Source organism: Ixodes scapularis, unplaced genomic scaffold (assembly GCF_016920785.2).
Source record: "Ixodes scapularis isolate PalLabHiFi unplaced genomic scaffold, ASM1692078v2 PGA_scaffold0__279_contigs__length_252992795, whole genome shotgun sequence".
Classification (NCBI taxonomy): domain Eukaryota; kingdom Metazoa; phylum Arthropoda; class Arachnida; order Ixodida; family Ixodidae; genus Ixodes; species Ixodes scapularis.
The window spans coordinates 122,282,472-122,299,423 of record NW_024609835.1 but is presented as its reverse complement, the minus strand read 5'-3'; the positions used below and the strand labels follow the sequence as shown (position 1 = coordinate 122,299,423).

Sequence of the window (16,952 nt, the reverse complement as noted above, 5' to 3'; positions counted from 1 at the left end):
CTTCATTGGCAAATGCTTTGGGATGAAAATAATTTTGCTTTTTTTCTGTGCGTGCATGCAATGTGCATCTTTTAGCTTTCTCCCCCTTCTGAATTGCTTGTCTTCGCTCAATTTTGTTTGAAACTTCAGCTTTTGAAATTTTCTTTCTTTCCTACTTCTTTTTTGGTGGAAGAGACAGGCTAGAAGACGAGTGTTTGCACGTTTTTTGAAGCCTTCCCAGGGAAAAAAAGTTTGACATAGCCAATATGTTGTTTGTCATAAAACATACTTTTTACATGCATTTTTATTTAAATTTTCCATGAGTTCGATATCGACAATAATTCGCTGTACGTGGGTTCGTTCTAAACGGGTTTCACTGTATATATATCCTCTTTTTTGTAAAAAAAATTTGTTTATTGCGGGGTGCGACTTGCACGACGGTGTGACTTATAGACTGGAAAATATAGCATACGGGACCTTCCATTTTCAGAAACTCTGTTATTTTTATTTTTTTTGCAGTTGTCGTGAGTCAGCTAAAAGCTCACCTTCAGCTTTTGGTGTCTTTGGAGTAAGCTTTTCAGCTGGAGCCTTTTTGGGCTGCTCAACAGGAGGCTTTCTTGCAGTCTTCGGTAATGGTGACGCAACATTTCTTTCTGTTGAAGCAGCCAGTTTCGTCTGCTCTTTCTTTAAAAAACAAAAAAAAACATAATAAATTGCATTTAACAAATTATGAACTGTACAGTAAACAAAAGTGTGATGACTGGCAACTGTCACATGCTCACGTAAGGAAGCCACAATTAGTAAATAAAAAAAGCACATGTGACTTTCGCAGTTATAAGTAGCGTGTACACCTTAATCAGACTTGTCTGCTTAGTCCTTCGGCCCGGCCACAGGCTCTGGCTGGATTATCACAACTGGCAACAAGGATGGGATTCGAAACACCCCAAGGCTGTCTTAGCACCAGTGGCAGATCCAAGGGGGGGCGGTGGGGGCGATCGCCCCCCCAAACGCCTCGCCAGGCAACCCCCCCCCCCCCGCCGGGGTTCTTCGTCAGCTCGAAGAAAAAACGTAAGCAATCGACGCGAGGGACAAAAGATTAAAACAGCGGTGGGTGGATGCGCCTGCTGGGCGCTTCCAAAGTGGGGTTTATCTCTGTCAAGGTCACGGTGCGTCTTCCCGAGAGGGACGACGCCAGGAGTTTTGAAGTGGAGGGACGGTGGGGGAGGCGCACCAAATATCAGGGTCCTCGGCTGCAGGCACACTTCCAAACAAGGCCAGCACGTCTAGGGTGCCTCCATGTGCGCAACATGAAGGCTCCCTAAGCACGTCAAGCACGGGGGGAAAATACCTTCAACATATCTAGTCCCTTTTCCCTCTCTCTCTCCCTCTCTCTCCTTGGAGGTTGTCTGCAAAAAATGTGTGCTCTGAAAGCTCCCAAACGCAGACGCCAAGCAGCCTTCCTCAAGGGTACGATCATATACACAGCGGATTATCCTTCCTCTCTAGCGGCCGCCTTTTCAGCACTTTTCGTTTGATGGTTTCTTCGTGGTTTTTGGGCTTGTCTTTTGGCATGGTACAGTGTAGTCTGAATCTGAGCTTTTCCTGAAGACGCTCCGGACTTCCCCACGACCTTGGCTTAAACATAAGCCCGCTTTCGTCCTCGCCGCAGCGCGGAATACAGAAAGAAGCCGACGAGCGTTAGAAGGGGGAGATGTTTCCTCTAATGGGCTTCATACTGCCTGCGGTACGACTTCTCGTGGCGGGCAGCCAATAAAAGAAAGATAAATGGTACGAGCACTCTAAAGGCTGGAGGCTGCTTACACGGGGTCCTGAAGCCGACGCCGTAGGCATTTATTTGTGTACAATGCCGTTTCAACTTAGGGTGGCGGGACATATTTTAGGAAATGCGCCCGCTACCCCTTGTCTCCCCTTGGCGCCATCTTTACTTTTCGAGTTAAACGCGGCTTCTGTGGATTGACGGCAGGGCTTTCGCGCGGCTTTGCAGGAGCAAATATGTGTGTGTCGAACAGAACAGAGGGCGGGGCTTGCTGGTTTGCAACTGCGGCTTCGAATTCCCTAACTAGGGACTTGGGGAAAACGAGCCCTTTCAAAGGTGCGACTATACATAAAAAAAGAATAGACAGTGCCTGTGCCCGTTCGAGTGAACACCGACTCCCAAACATCCATGCTGCAGTCGTGATCGGCCTTTAGCCCAGTTGAGATTCGCCGACAGGACAACCGCTCTGCCCCATTATATCTCTGCACCTGTCCTCTCAACCGCGACGAATGAGCTAACTACCCAGAAACAAGTAAGTGTTCCTTTCATACAGAAAATATCCAGACGAAGTGCAATTGAATATAATTTGGAAGGATCCATCTAAGTTTAAAAGTTATAGTTGCCGAACTGCAACATGCTTTCAAAAATATTCAACAATTATTTGCTTTCGTTCTCTTGAGTTGCATCCAGAACACGTGAAAACACGAGTTTAGGTTGGCAATGCAGCATGTGCTGCGCTCTGGACATTTCAAATATACAGCGAACAACCGACAAACTTGCCTGGCGGCGTTCGTTTCGCTCGTTGCGTCAACAGTGTTTTGACGCTGCGAGCAGCGTCGAAGCCGCCGGGCCATTTTTGTCGCTTGTCAGCAACATACTCGCTCCATTAAAGCAACCGGCGACAGTGAAAAGTATGTTTTAAAACCACGTTCTGCATTTTGGCCCTGAATATAAAGTTCTAACTACTATGCCAAGCTTAATCTCAATAAACAGCCGAGTTTTAGATTAAAACGTTTTTCGCATTGTCATTAGCTGCATGAGGTTCCTCCATATAGTTGGCAAAGGTTGGCTCTCCATACATGCTCTGCGGGTGTAACGAGAATATATAAATATTCAAGCAAAAGGAGCCCAAAAGTTGTAGCCCCGCCGGGGATATCTGAGCCATCAAGTTACACTGTCTGCAATTGTCACAGCCGCTATAGCACCATACATTCACCCCCAGTAGTTAAACTTTTTCTATTTCTAGCGCGCTGCCACGCGGATGGAGTAATCCCGTTTCCTATGAACTACAAAATTCCTTGCGTTATGGTGTTCAGAAAGGATAGTGCCACCACAATTTTCGAGATACTTACTCTAGCGTGGTCACCCGAAAGGTTTTAATTCAAAGAGTTCATTCCCGACACGTAAACCAGTACAAAAGCTATCAAGATCTATATTATGTTATCAGAGTTTAGTAAAAACGATAACTCCACAAAAAATATAAACCCCCCCCCCCCCCCCCCCCCCCCGTTTTACACCGAGGAACCGCCCCCCCTAAAATGGAGGTCTGGATCCACCCCTGCTTAGCACGTGAGTGGATACTGAACTCCATCGCATATTGTGAACTGTAATGGTAGTTTCCATAATGCCTCACCAGCAGGCTACTTTTTGGGAGCAAGACTAGTCCCCAATATCAAATCAAATTGGTGAAAGACGGAAGGAAAAGAAAATGGATGGGTCAAGGGCAAGATCAGTGTACACCCATTATATATGACCATCAACCAACTCGCCTAACTTTACACCTTGTTGTAGAAAGAAAGATTTTTTGCATCTGACCTCTAGACTCTTTCTTCAAATGCCACTGCTGATCTTCTGAAGTAATGCATTATGGCAGAGCTATAGTCCAGCAAATATCTTACTGAAATTAGTCTTGAGAGAATTCTGAAGACATTAATCATAATTTTTGAATATTGGAAAAAACTTTAAAAGTACTTTTAGGAGTAAAAGTGTGCCACGAAACTGATTGAGTAGCAAACAGTACCTGCCAATCATTCAAAGTTTTAAATGTACATTAATACTTTTGAATATACTCGAATACTTCCAGGAGTGTGCGGCAAAACCAAGCGAGTAGCAAACAATATCTGCAAATCAATAAAAGTTTTGAATAGGCAGAAACATATACAAAAATGCCAAAATTATAAAAAAGCAACAAAAAAAAACCCCAAAAAACAAGGATTTTTTTTTATAAGTATGGTATGGTACACCAAAATGGGAAGCCTACTTTCAGTGCTTGTGGTACCGGCTTCAGTGACTTCTCTTCAGCAGTTCTGAGTGTCGTGGCTGCAAAAGATGCGCCTTTGATTGCAGCAGGACCTGGAAGGATCACAATTTTGTTAGTTTCCAATTACAAAATATCAGACTTAATATTGAGATATAAAGCACTAAATACCTCAATATGTTAGACTACCAACCCACCCCAAATGTCAACTTTATCAATCAATCAATGTTTATTTAATGAGATGTCAACTTTATCATCAGACTTCAATGGTCAGTGCCTTCGAGAACATACTGAGTCATCATCGTCACGCCTATTATGATGACAGAGGCCTAACAGGCTTTCTGAAGCAGGAGTCTGAAGGTCTCTTCTAAAAAGACGATTAAGAACTCCAATCAACAGAAAACTGCAAGTGAGCAATGAAAGCAGATGAAGAAAATATTGTAGCATTCAGAAAGTAAAGTTCTAAGCGGATGTCACGCACGATTGAAGACAGATTATTTGTATGAAAGAACAACTTTTCCTCGTATTTTCAAGCACACAAACTGAATTTTTTTTTCTCTCTTTTTTATGGCAGAAACAAATACAGAGGCATAGCTGCATCACATTCACCTGGCACTTGGTAAACAAAGCTTGTGCTTAAAGGCCCATCTTCTGCCATGAAGAAAACCGGTTCCCGGTTTCCTTCACTCCCTTCCCCCTCGCACACTTCTCCTCTCCCCACAGAAGCGGGTTTCTGAGCTACTCCCCACAGAAAGGAGGAGTGCCTCCCCCCTTTTCCAAATAGAAGGGAGGCACCGAGGGAAAGTTTCCTTCTTTCTGGCTGTTCATCGGCCTTTAACTGAATCATTTTAACTGACAGCGAGCAAGCTTCTATTGTCACAAATGACAAGTGATGAGGCGGCGAATAACTGAATAAACTGAGCGTTTAATGGCGCGAACTTGTGCCCAAAACAAAATAGAGAAAGGTTAGCGTCACAGGCGTCGATGTCGGCGAAACAGCAGGATGGAGCGCTGGGGCGAAACTGACTCTGGTTTGTCACGCGGAGCACCTTTTGTAGCCGCATGGGTTTCTGGAACATTCGGCCTAGAACGTTCAGCGCGTAGAACATTCGAAACTCGATCAGACGAGAATGTTCTCAAACTCGCGAGAATACCAAGTTGAAAGAATAAATAAAAGAACATTCCGCTCGCTGGAATCAAACCCAGACCTTCCGTGCAACAGCCAAACACGGTAACCATTCGGCAACGCACGTAATCGCTCGGCAACGCACATGCCACTATCTCCTTGTTTTCAACTTGATTAAGCAAATAACCACAATCGAATGAATTTGGACAGGACATATGCCTGTTAAAGAGGTGAGGCATGACCATACATTGAAGCAGCAAAAGGCTGTCCCCTGGCTTAACCACCTCGATTATGTGTGTGCAAATTAAGAGCACAAAGAAAAGATTAGAAATCAATTAAAATTCATGCGGGTTGTTTGTTTTGTTATCATATCTTTTTTTTTTTCATTTTACCCCACCTACTTGGGTGAGATGTTGGCCTACAATATAATGAAACAAATGGAAACAAGAGTTTGGGTCTGTACATTTTTGTTGCGCTCAGGGACATTTTAGCTCAATAGAATAAGCAGTCAAACAATGACAACTCGCAGCATGTCAATTGTGACATCAAGCTGATTTCAGCTTTTGGGATGCAGCAGGTGCTTGTGACTTTTCTCAACATAGTACAGTGATGTGCCATTAATGTGCATAAAACCTTTCAGGGACTAACTCGTTATATAAATGCATATTGTCCTTGGCATTATGAACAACTCACATCATGGACAGCTTTTGGGGGAACAGTGGTGTACACATTGACGAGAGATGATGGCATATACTACCATGCATTCTCAATTTTACACAATGACAGTGCAGAATCCTTCCAGAATATTTAGGACGAACCACAGTCGAAGGCACAAACTCACTTGTTGAAGTATCTTGCGAAAGACACTCTTTTTCCTTTCGCTTGGCAAACCAGCTTCCCACAGCCAGGTCCGTTTCATCGTCATCACCTTTAAGCTGGAAGCCACCCAAGGCTGCTTTTGGAGATGAACCTCCCTGAAAAAGCAGTCACATTAACGTAACCTAAAATTCATCATTCATGTGTCTTACTGGGACTGATTTGAGCATCCAGAGAACTTTCAAATGATGACATTTACAATAAGATTATGTTTTAGTGAGCCAGTAAAGCAGAGCTATTCTCTGCTGGCATATTGCCATTGCAGTATAATCCAAAAAACAAATGAAGGGTAATTTAGGGCAATTTAAGAAAAGATTGCATTTAATAAGGTTAATTAACATTGTAATGAAGAGCCCACACTGCTAGAATGCTTTCAAAGTATACATAAAAAATAGCAAATAACGAAAACTTTAGACACTGATTTAAATAAATACAATGTTCAATATTTTTGTATGTAATGTGGGTGAACATGCTATTACAGTACTAGTTGATAGTTTCTTCTAATCAAAAACAAGCTGTATAGAGGATGGGAACAATGGGATAAGATAAAGCTTGTTCAATATGGCATCTATGATGATCTAAGAAACAGGCAGTCAGCTTCAGATAGCTGTAACAATATAATCACCAAGCATTTGAAAAGTTTTTGGCTTAAGTTGGAGTCAGTGCAAACAAGTAAAACTTTTTTGAGATCTTTTATAGTTTGACCTTTCTAAAACATTTGGCACATGTTGTGGCCTCGCAATCACCGTTCAAAGCATTCAGAAGGTGTGAATTACAGAAGTTAACTGATTTTTTTTATATAGATAACCTTCATTTGAAGGTATGATAAAAATTTTATGGCATTTGTTTTTGTTACAGTAGCCGCGTTCGATTTACCTCCACCTCCCGCACCGGTGCAGAAAAGTGTAGGGCAGTGTACTTTCGGTATGTTCATTGAGATACGACCGGAAGTACACCGCCCTACACTTTCCTGCACCGGTGAAAGAGGTACAGGTAAATTGAACGTGGCTACTGTCTGACAACATATGTCTATATATGAGAAAAATCTGTAGAAGTGATAGCAGCATGTTGTATTCAAGCAGTGCATGAATGAATTCTTTCTAAACTGATTTTATATAATTAATTTATATACCTTTGGGTCCATCTCTCCAGGTGAATGCAAAGTGATGAAAGCCAAACCATACTGCATACTCTAAAATAAAGAAAGTGAACCAAATTAAGGCAGATGAACAAAGCAGGAACTTGGTAACCAAGTAAGCAACTTTTTCATGTTACAGTTATCACTCATTCATCAGCCATGTTTTAGGCAAGTGCTATATGCTCTTGACCAACAAGGAAAAACAGCTCAGCATTTGGAAGTTCACTGCAGAACTGCAGAACATTTTGAACAATTTTCTTAAAAATCAATGCAAAAGCATCAGTACCCTCATCTGCCATAAATAATTTCAAGTGTCCAAGTCAACGATTTCACTAACTTTTGAAAGGACTGCCTTCTGAATTAGTGTTTCACGGGATTGGAAATTAAGGATTTACATTTAGTGAGCCCATGAACCAGAGGCATAATTTGTAACAGCAGGCAATTTAGTTGCATGATCAATTTTCTGCACTTTCTTTTCTTCAATTCACAAGGCTCGCTTTGAAAAAATAGTAACCGAGGCAAACATAGAATGTTGAAAGTAAATAAGGTTAGACATTTTAGGGTAGAACTTGGTGCCCCTTAAACTTTCAGTATCAAGCAATGAGCTACTAGATCTTTAACCAGCTAACAACTGTATCCTGAGCTTAAATGACAAGTCAGATCAGTATGAGTGGATGGCTAGAGAAATACTAAAAAACAAATGCATAAGCAAGGTTTTATAGAATAACCAACCCCTTTCTAGTAAAAATACAAAAAAAAGCTTTAATTTTTTGTATTAATACTAAATTTCCTATACACCTAAATCCAATTTTCTAAAATGAAATTCGAAGTTCCTTCACTTTTTCTCACAAAAAAAATAAAACACACTTTTTATCTTTCAACTTAAAACAAAATTAACGAAACAAACAGCCCAGCCCCATGTATCCTAGGAGGTTGTTTCACAATCACTGAATAGCAAAGTCGTTAAGACATTATCTTAGCATTGTCACCTTATTGATTACAGATATACAGTGATGTTTCGTTAGCATGGACATCTCCGTTCCCGTAAAAAGTCGTCCTTAATGTGAGTTGTCCATAATAACGAGACAAAAATACATATAATTTTTCAGTTTGTCCCCGAAAGTGGTGCCCATAAAGAGGGCTATTCATTTGAATGGGGTCAATATTAACGAGACATGACTGTACTAGTAAACAGCTCAAATGATTCGGTTATTGTACTCTAAACTCCAGAACACTTGAGCATTATCTGACTTTGCACAAGTGCTTTCAAAATTTAAATAACTGCTCAGATATCCATGTCAACTAGCATGTGCATGTATGCTCCAACCTGTTTCTGAAAGTTACTGTTACTTTCTGTTTGAATCGAATAATCCTAAATTGACCCATGACCTGCATGCATTTGAATAATGCCATCAGCACAGCAAAAGTTTTCATGAAAAATTGAAGCGCTTAAGTAAGACTTATCTGACTATCTGTTAGGCATCATAACCAATGCATCAGCTGTTTATGAATACATAAAAATAAGCCAATAAATAAATGTATGAAGGAATATTTCAGTGAGGAACACCCAAACCTTTCAGAGAAGAGGTCTGCGCAAGCACGAGCTCTCCTCGCACCTCTTTTCCCAAGGCTGGGGTGCACAAGCACCCTGAGACAGACGCAATCTTTGAGTACCACTCCACTGCTCTGATGACACATACATCCAAAAGTAGGCATTTACGTTCACCACTGGATGTCGTCTTTACGCCAAAAAAGACCGTCGGTAGAGAAGATGTGCAAGTGCAAAAAAAAAAAGAAATGCATCTATTGTTACCTTGTTAAAAGGCTGAGTGCAGACGACCTTGATACGGTCCCATTTCTCTTTCGCAAACGTCTGGGAAAGTTTGTCAGTGCTGAACATACGCACACGGTTCAAATTGGTGCCCTGGCGAGCATCCATGGGACTCATGAAGGAGGAAGCCACGAGAAGCACCTGAAGGCGCAAAGTGTGGGAAATAAAATACAAGTTACGACTGGGAAAAATAGCAACTGGACGTTACATACTTGGCATCATCTTCAACAAAGCCATTCTAACTCAGTGGACGAGTGTATTAGCATGTCACAGTTCGGAGCAGATGTAGCAAAAGCTTACGCTGCGGAACCTAGGAATCAATCCTCACTCCTGCCCATTTCGATCTGAACGAATATTGTGCCGGCATGTGTTCATGTAATCACTACTATGTGACTCATGTTAAAGAGCCTAGGTCGGCAGTCCTACTGCACAGGCTAAAACACTAGTCTACAATGAAGACACAAGGCACAGCTTAAGGTGCACTAACTTCCCACAGACGTTTTCTAACTAAACTTAGGAAAATGCACACCTAAAAATTGCTATATGTATTCACAAGAATTGACACTCATAGCAGAAAACAGTAAGCCTTGAGGAAAAGTACCCCACACATTTTCATAATACAAAAAAAAAAAAAATAACCTGTATAATAACATAAACCAAACAAAGAAAGAGCAAATTAATGCAACTTAACCCACATTAAATCTGTGTGTATCGGCTTGTCTTTGGTGGCATTGGCACATATATTTGTGGACAAGTTAATGTTTAATGTAAGAGTACAAACGGACTAAACACTTCCTATTAGGGGGACTCACTGAGCCGAGGGTACAGCATGTAATGCAATCAAGGAAAGTTTCATATTATATAGAGTTCATGCCCCCCCTCATTTTCTTTTTCCTGCATGTGCAAGACGCACACATTGTGCACAACCCTTCAGTTCATAAGGGATGAAGAACAGTTGAGAGGAAAAAAAGAAGAGAGTATCTGCATCGATGAAAACAGCATGCTAAGATGCTCAGTGAGTGCAATTATATCATGTAACATGACCCTAGCTGAAAGCCAATGTGCAGCTTCACAAAAAAACGTTCCCTGAGCTCCTTCAAGGGCAATGGATGGCTAGACTCAACATTACAGAAAATATTTTCATTTATTTCAAAATTTCAGCAGCAATTCTTTGAATTGGTTTGCCCTCATAACCAGAGGCAGATTCAGATGGGGGGTTCGGATGTCCTAAACCCCCTTTTGAATTATGCATGTGTAAAAATTTAGGGTGGGGAAATGAGTAATGGGGGGGGGGGAGTTCTCAAATATATATATATATGCTGACCCCCCCCCCCCCCCTCTGGAAATACCTATGCACGCCCCTGCTCATAACATTAACAGCTTATATTTGCCTGGGATTTGTTAAATTTGTACGAGATTTGTCATTAACAACTACCATACTCATTTTCACCTCAAAAACCATAGCAAAAAAAGTCTGGCTTTTTGCAGAGCATTACTAATTTCCCCCTTTACGTAGAGAATTAAGATATATGTAGGTACATTTAGGATTGGACAGATGTTATCTCATCAACACGTACACATTTCAAACGCCATGAGAGTTGTTTCTTACTCGAACAACCAAGACTTGCAAGAACTACTTTGCGCGGCGTATAAACAATGCGTAAAACACACTTATTTCTTGAGGTGAAAACGAGTATAGTATTGATCCTTGATACAAATAACTTACTAATCTAAACCATTTCAATCCTGCATTTAAACAAGCATTGATACCCAGCAAAACAGCCATCGCCTCACCTGAAATTCCGGCGCAGCATCCGACGACCTTGCCACCAACACTTCGATAAAAGCAGAGCTCTCATTTCCAATGTCGATGGAGGAAATCACGGAAGCCTTCTCCAGTTGCAGAATGACCGACGCTTGCTTCTCTCCAGCTGTCGCACACTTCCACTTTCTGTACCTCTCCGACTTGAGGAGGTTTTCGGCCTTGTGAACCTGCACAAGTGATTGCCACTATTGGTGACTCGTTCCTTGGCTCCTAGGTTTCTTTACGAGGCCTGGAACTTGTCTCTGACTGATCTGTTTATAGCGTCCTAATAAGTGGTCCCTAGATTTCAAGAAATAACAATAATATTCCCTGGAGAGGGGGAACAAGAGGGACAAAGGACAAACACAAATCTCCAAATACAGCAAGGTGACTGGTGTGTGACTGAAAAAATCCACCTGGTCCTGGTGTAGGAACCAGGGGCCTCTCCATTTCTAGTGGAGCACTCTACCAACTGAGCTAACCAGTAGTTAGATGTCAATAGAGCAAACTCCTGGTTAGCTCAGCTGGTAGAGCACTCTACTGGAAATGAAGAGGTCCCTGGTTCGATACCAGGACCAGGCGGATTTTTTCAGTCAAGCACCAGTCACCTGGCTGTGTTTGGAGAATTGTGTTTGTCCTTTGTACTCCGCGTTCTCCATCTCCAGGGGTTACTATTGTTAGTCTTGTCCAGCTTGCGGCACATTTTCAATAACTGCATTAATATCACAACCTATATTTCCACCTGATGACATCATCAAATTGCCGTGCTGTTGCCAGCCGCGATCCTGGTGGTGTCGCAATAGTGGTGATGGATGATGCGGATGACTGTTCTGCTGCAGGTCAGTCTCCAGCTTGGCAGTCCACATAAGCTTCGGCAGCCAGCAGTTGGGATGCCACGACGACAGGATTACTTGCATTAGCTCATACTTTTTGCCGGGTGCTCCAGCACCAACCGTCAGGATCACAACATTGCAGCATGACAAGCCAGCTTCTGCGATGTGCTTTGTTGCAACTTAGGGATCACTTTTGGTGTATGGGCACGAAGGACAGTAAACACACCGGTCAGAGTCACATTCCGGCAGTGCAGTTACTCCATCACATCAGAGGTCCATGTACGACTCCTACTCGGCACATCATACATAATTTTTTCATTATAAAATAAATAGTCATACAAACATAGGACGTGGGGGGGTAACACATACCAGCCAATACATTGTGAATAAATACGACGTATGCGGAGAGGAAATATGTCTGCTCCTTGCATAGCGGTTGTGGCGACGTCAGAACGCCGAGCTCTGATTGGCTAGATTGGAAGGAAAGTGCATAGACCTCAAGAAAGCTAGTATTGAGGTCTACCCACTATCTCTCCAATCAGAGCCAATCAGAACTCTGTCTTCTGACATCACTGCAACACCTGCGCAGAAAGCAGACAAACTTGCGCTCTGCACTGAAGACGTTCGGGATATTTTTAAGGGCACAGGGTAAGTCCTATACTCCCCATGCATTTGAGGCCATGTTGAGGAACATTTTTCTCGGTGACTATTAGGAGTACTCCTGTCATGTATATATAATTTTGTTCGAAATATTGTGTTTTATCCACTGAACTAGAATTATTTAAACCAATCTAAAATAAGTTTTTTTTTTCATATTTTTTTATTCTAGTACTGAAATTTTAGTTTTTTCCATCTATTAAAAATTTTGTAACTCAAGAACTGCTAGGTGCAAATTTTTAATTTTAGTTCAGTATTTTTGAACACACATGTATGTGGTAGGAATAAAAAATCAACCCCCTATAATGTCAGGCTAAGGAAAAAATGGTACCTATGTACTGAAAAACACTGTTTTGAGATAATTGAGTTTAAAGTAAAAAAACTGGTGAATAACGAATTTCTATTGGCACCAACAGCTTCAGAGTCATTTTTTCAATAGCCGCCAGCTTGAAAGGCATTGCTAAAGTCATGTGTTCGCCTTTAGGCTTATCGTCTTGCTTGCCGGGCCTCTTTTGTGACCTGCCATGTCGCTTGGTCCGTAAAGTATATTAGAGTGACGTCAACTTCCCTCAGCCACTTGATGGTTTTCCACACAGGATTCCATCCACAAAACTTGAAAACATTGGCTTGTGCAATGCTGCCACCATTGAATAAAGGAACAGCATCCAATGGCGCCATTTTGTCGTTACAAAAACACATACGCTTGAATGTACACACGGTACACACCTGGGAAAAACGTGCACAGCGTCTCGTGATTGTCTTGGTTGAAAAAAAGCTATGCAGTAGTTGCGAAATAATTTTTGAGATTATCTGTTACTGGACAAGCTTTTAGGTCTTGTGTTGATTTTGTTTTGTTAGAGAATTCATCGATAAACAGGCAGTGTATCCCAAAAGAAGGCGTGGTCACCTGCTACTTGCTTTCGGAAGAAGTGATTTTCAGCCCGAAATATAGCTTTCTAAAAACACTGGGACAATGGAAAATGTGCAGAAAGAACTAAACTTTTCAAATTGCGAAAAAAACTAAACTCGTTTTTTTTTTTCAATTTTACCTTACCCTGTGCCCTTAAGCACTTGTTAGTTGTTGATACCAGGTCGGGGAATGAAAGAGTTTGTGCAATTTCTCACACAGTCCCACTGAAGCGACACAAATGCAAAACAAAATAATTGCAGTCCAGTTATGTTCCCCACCTGCTGAATTTTTGGTCACATGTATGTCATCCCAATTCAACATTTGTCAGATGAAACACGATATTAACAAACACTAACGCAATGTTCGCTTCAGCTAAATTCACAAACATTTTAAAAAAAACGGATCAGTGCAGCGTGTTTATTCAGGCAAATTGCATATGCGGAGTAAAAATTCGTCTGCTTCATTTGCATGGGTTGTGGTGCTGTCAAAACGCCGAGCTCCAATTGGATCGACTGGAAGGAAAATGGGTAGACTTAAGGCAGCTATTTGCAACTCCAACACCCTATAAAAAGGTGGGGCGGTAGTTCCAAGATGGCGGAAGAGACGGGAATAGATTCGCCAGGATTTCCCGTGCGCCTGCTTGCTGACGCTGGTCAGCGCGCTAAAAGTGATTTATTTGTCAACAAATGCGAAGCGCTTAGAGAGAGATCATATTACAGGTGACGGATATGTTGATGCGTTTGAGGAAAACGAGCATGCTGATCTTTAAAAGTTACAGAAACCTCAACTTGCGAAGCTTGGTAAAGGGCGAGCGTGCTTTAGGCACCGGCCAGGTCACTGTTCGTGGCAGAATATTTTTGAGTGGGATGAAGATATCATGTTTGCGCTTTGCCTGGCCATTAGTGCTCTAAAAAGTGAGCCGCACGCGGAAAAGCAGCGTTCACGGTATAGATGTCTTCGTGTGACAGGCTCGCAACTCGCTGCTCACCGTCTCGGTTTTAGGGTATGGCAACACGGGATCAAACTGCTCTCTGGTTATTGATAAGAAGTTTGTTACCACAGGCTACCGTGCACTGCAGCATTACAACCGGAAGCTCGCACTGCGCCTCTGAAGCATAATTTTCAGCGCGTGCCAGGAGTACCAGGAGCGTTGCAGTGCTCACGGTAGCCAACGGTAGCCTGCAATAACGCTATGCTAAAACTGCATATAAGCATAATCGGCGTGTTTAGTGGTTTTATTTATTGCTCTATCAAAAATAAACATTTTATATATATCATACATTTCTTTGTACCGTGTCATTTGCAACCTTGCAGCCTCTCTCGTCAAAACTGCCCCCTCTAAGCTGTGATCACGACCGGCTGGCTCACACAGACGCACTTAAAATGATTCGAGCATTTCTTTATTTGCTTTGTAGTTACCTGAAAGCAAGTATGCGTGCATATTCTGTCTTTTGAAAGTGCTTGGAATAAATGGTCATGTTCCTTGTAACGGGCTTAAAACACGAACCGATTCCCGATCTGTATTGCTCGACATACCATTGCACGACGAGTTTTCTCCTACTTAAGGCAAAGAATAGACTTTTCGTGGACCGTACGCTAGAGCTCTATATTTTTAGCGGGAGCGTTTGCTGTAACGATGAGCACAGATTGAGCTGATGGCCATGTACGGAGCGCGGCACTGTTAGCGCAAACAAGCGATCGCCAATTTTCTGTTTTTCGGTTGTCATCTTTTCGGTTGTCATCTTTTCGGTTGTCATTAAAGATATCATTGTTATAGAAAGAGCTCATTTAGGGCTTTAATATAAGGGGTAAAATTGTGTGCCCACTAATACTCTTTCCTGACAAAATGCAAAAAGGCGCCGATGTCATGTTCAAGATTCGCAAGTATGCGATATACAAAAAGTCCCTAATGAAATTAGACATCCCGGTCCTTTGTACAGCGCTGTTGCAAGGCAGAGCACAAGAATTCCTATTTTAACACGCTCACTATTATCGTTAAAACGGCTTTACGCATCAAGGCCGACAATCCCTGCCACCGTTTCCACGCCGCCACCGCCGCTGCCATCCCCACTCCTTTGGTTCTCCGTTCGCGAGAGGGCGAGCGGCAGGCTGGAGTTGCGAATAGTCAGTTACAGGTTAAGAAAACTTTTCTGGCTGGGGAGGAGGAAGAAGACGGAATGATGAAGAAAGGAGGAGGTTTCCTCCTCTCCTCTCCAGCATTCCGTCTGCTTCCTCCTCCCGTCTCCTTTGCCTCAAAAACTTTTTTTACACAGTGTCTAGCGTTACGTCCGACGGAACGTGAAATAAAAATTAAAGTCATGTCCGACGTAACTTTACCTCAAGGTTTTGAGTTACGTCCGACGTAACCCAATTAGAAGATTAAAGTTACGTCCAACGGAACTCCAAATAAAAGTTAAAATTACGTCCGACGGAACTTGAAACAAAGAGCAAAGTTACGTCCAACGGTAACCGAAATAAAAATTAAAGTTACGTCCGACGTACCTTTACCTCAAGGTTTTGAGTTACGTCCGACGTAACCCAATAGGCAGAGGGGGGGAAGGGGGGGTTTCGACCATCCGAACCCCCCTCTGCATACGTCACTGCTCCGGGTTCGTTGAAAGGGTTGGAATCTGTTCCTTGTATGTAGAAACTGCTTCGACCGGGCGAGTTCGATACTTGTCACATACGCTTTTTTTTTTTTCTTTCTCAACTTTTCCCCTCCTTACGATTTTTTTCTCCTTTAAGATGGACTTATTTTTCCGACCGTTTGTTTTGCGATAGGAAACCCCTTCTTCCTAGATGTGACACACAAAAGGAAAAAAAAAACATTAACCAAATGGAAACCGCAGCACGCATGCTGCGAGCCTGAGACCCTGAGATATCAGTGTTCGGTTGTTGCTTTGTACGACAGATTGAGGGCCCATCGTCTCGTCTAAACCCTCTAAAGCCCCTATATGTGCCGTGATGTAGAAAAATCGTGTTGCTCGTATGTAATTACACGAACGCATGTAGTAATAACACGAACACGTACCGGTACGACGACCTACGCCGGTACGAAACTCATCCAGGTCGAATCAGGCAGCGGGTCCGGCGGACGTAACTTTAATTTTCACATTGGTTTCCGTCGGACGTAACTCGAAACCTTGTGGTAAAGTTACGTCGGACATAACTTTAATTTTTATTTCGGGTTCCGTCGGACGTAACGCTAGACACCGCGCTTTTTTTAACCTTACTATTTCTCCAATCAGAGCCAATCACAGCTCGACGTTCTTATGTCATCGCAACCCCTGCGCGAGAAGCAGCCAAACTTGCGCTCCGCATTATCCATCTACAGGCATGTTATTGATCGAAAACACTGTTTGAAATGCCCTGATCATGGGATGACGAAAATTGATTTGATGCAGGGGTATGCAGCAAAACAAGGTGTGTACACCTGGCATGTGTGCATGATTCAGTGCATCCTCGTGGATCATACCTTGTCTTCGCTGCTGAAGGACACGACGTGTTGTAATTTGATAACCGGCATATTGAAGAGGCTAAGAAACTTATCGCAAATACTTGAACGTACGATTTCAAGCTTCCCGCATGTTTGCGGCGCAAAACAACACGAATCAGTTCGTTTATTCCACGCTAGACGCTTGAGGGCCGAAGGTTCTGACTCCGATTGGCCAAAAACTGCAGAAATTCTTTATGTGACGTTCAACTCTGCTGACCTTAAGTGCATTGGTTACCTTTTTGTTATTTTTTGTGTTAATTTTATGAAA

General features: G+C 42.4%; 1 protein-coding gene across 1 annotated transcript in view; it reads right to left on the bottom strand.

The window, feature by feature from the left end:
- The window catches only part of LOC8033116 (DNA repair protein XRCC1), a gene marked incomplete in the record, with an annotated part of 347,524 nt that extends 330,716 nt beyond the window's left edge, over positions 1 to 16,808 (bottom strand). The window contains 7 exon segments of the mRNA XM_042292882.1: positions 525 to 663; positions 4,017 to 4,108; positions 5,981 to 6,113; positions 7,148 to 7,207; positions 8,967 to 9,125; positions 10,779 to 10,976; positions 16,664 to 16,808. Of these exon segments, the coding sequence (XP_042148816.1) occupies positions 525 to 663; positions 4,017 to 4,108; positions 5,981 to 6,113; positions 7,148 to 7,207; positions 8,967 to 9,125; positions 10,779 to 10,976; positions 16,664 to 16,714 (832 nt within the window).
- Positions 16,809 to 16,952: the final 144 nt, after the last annotated feature.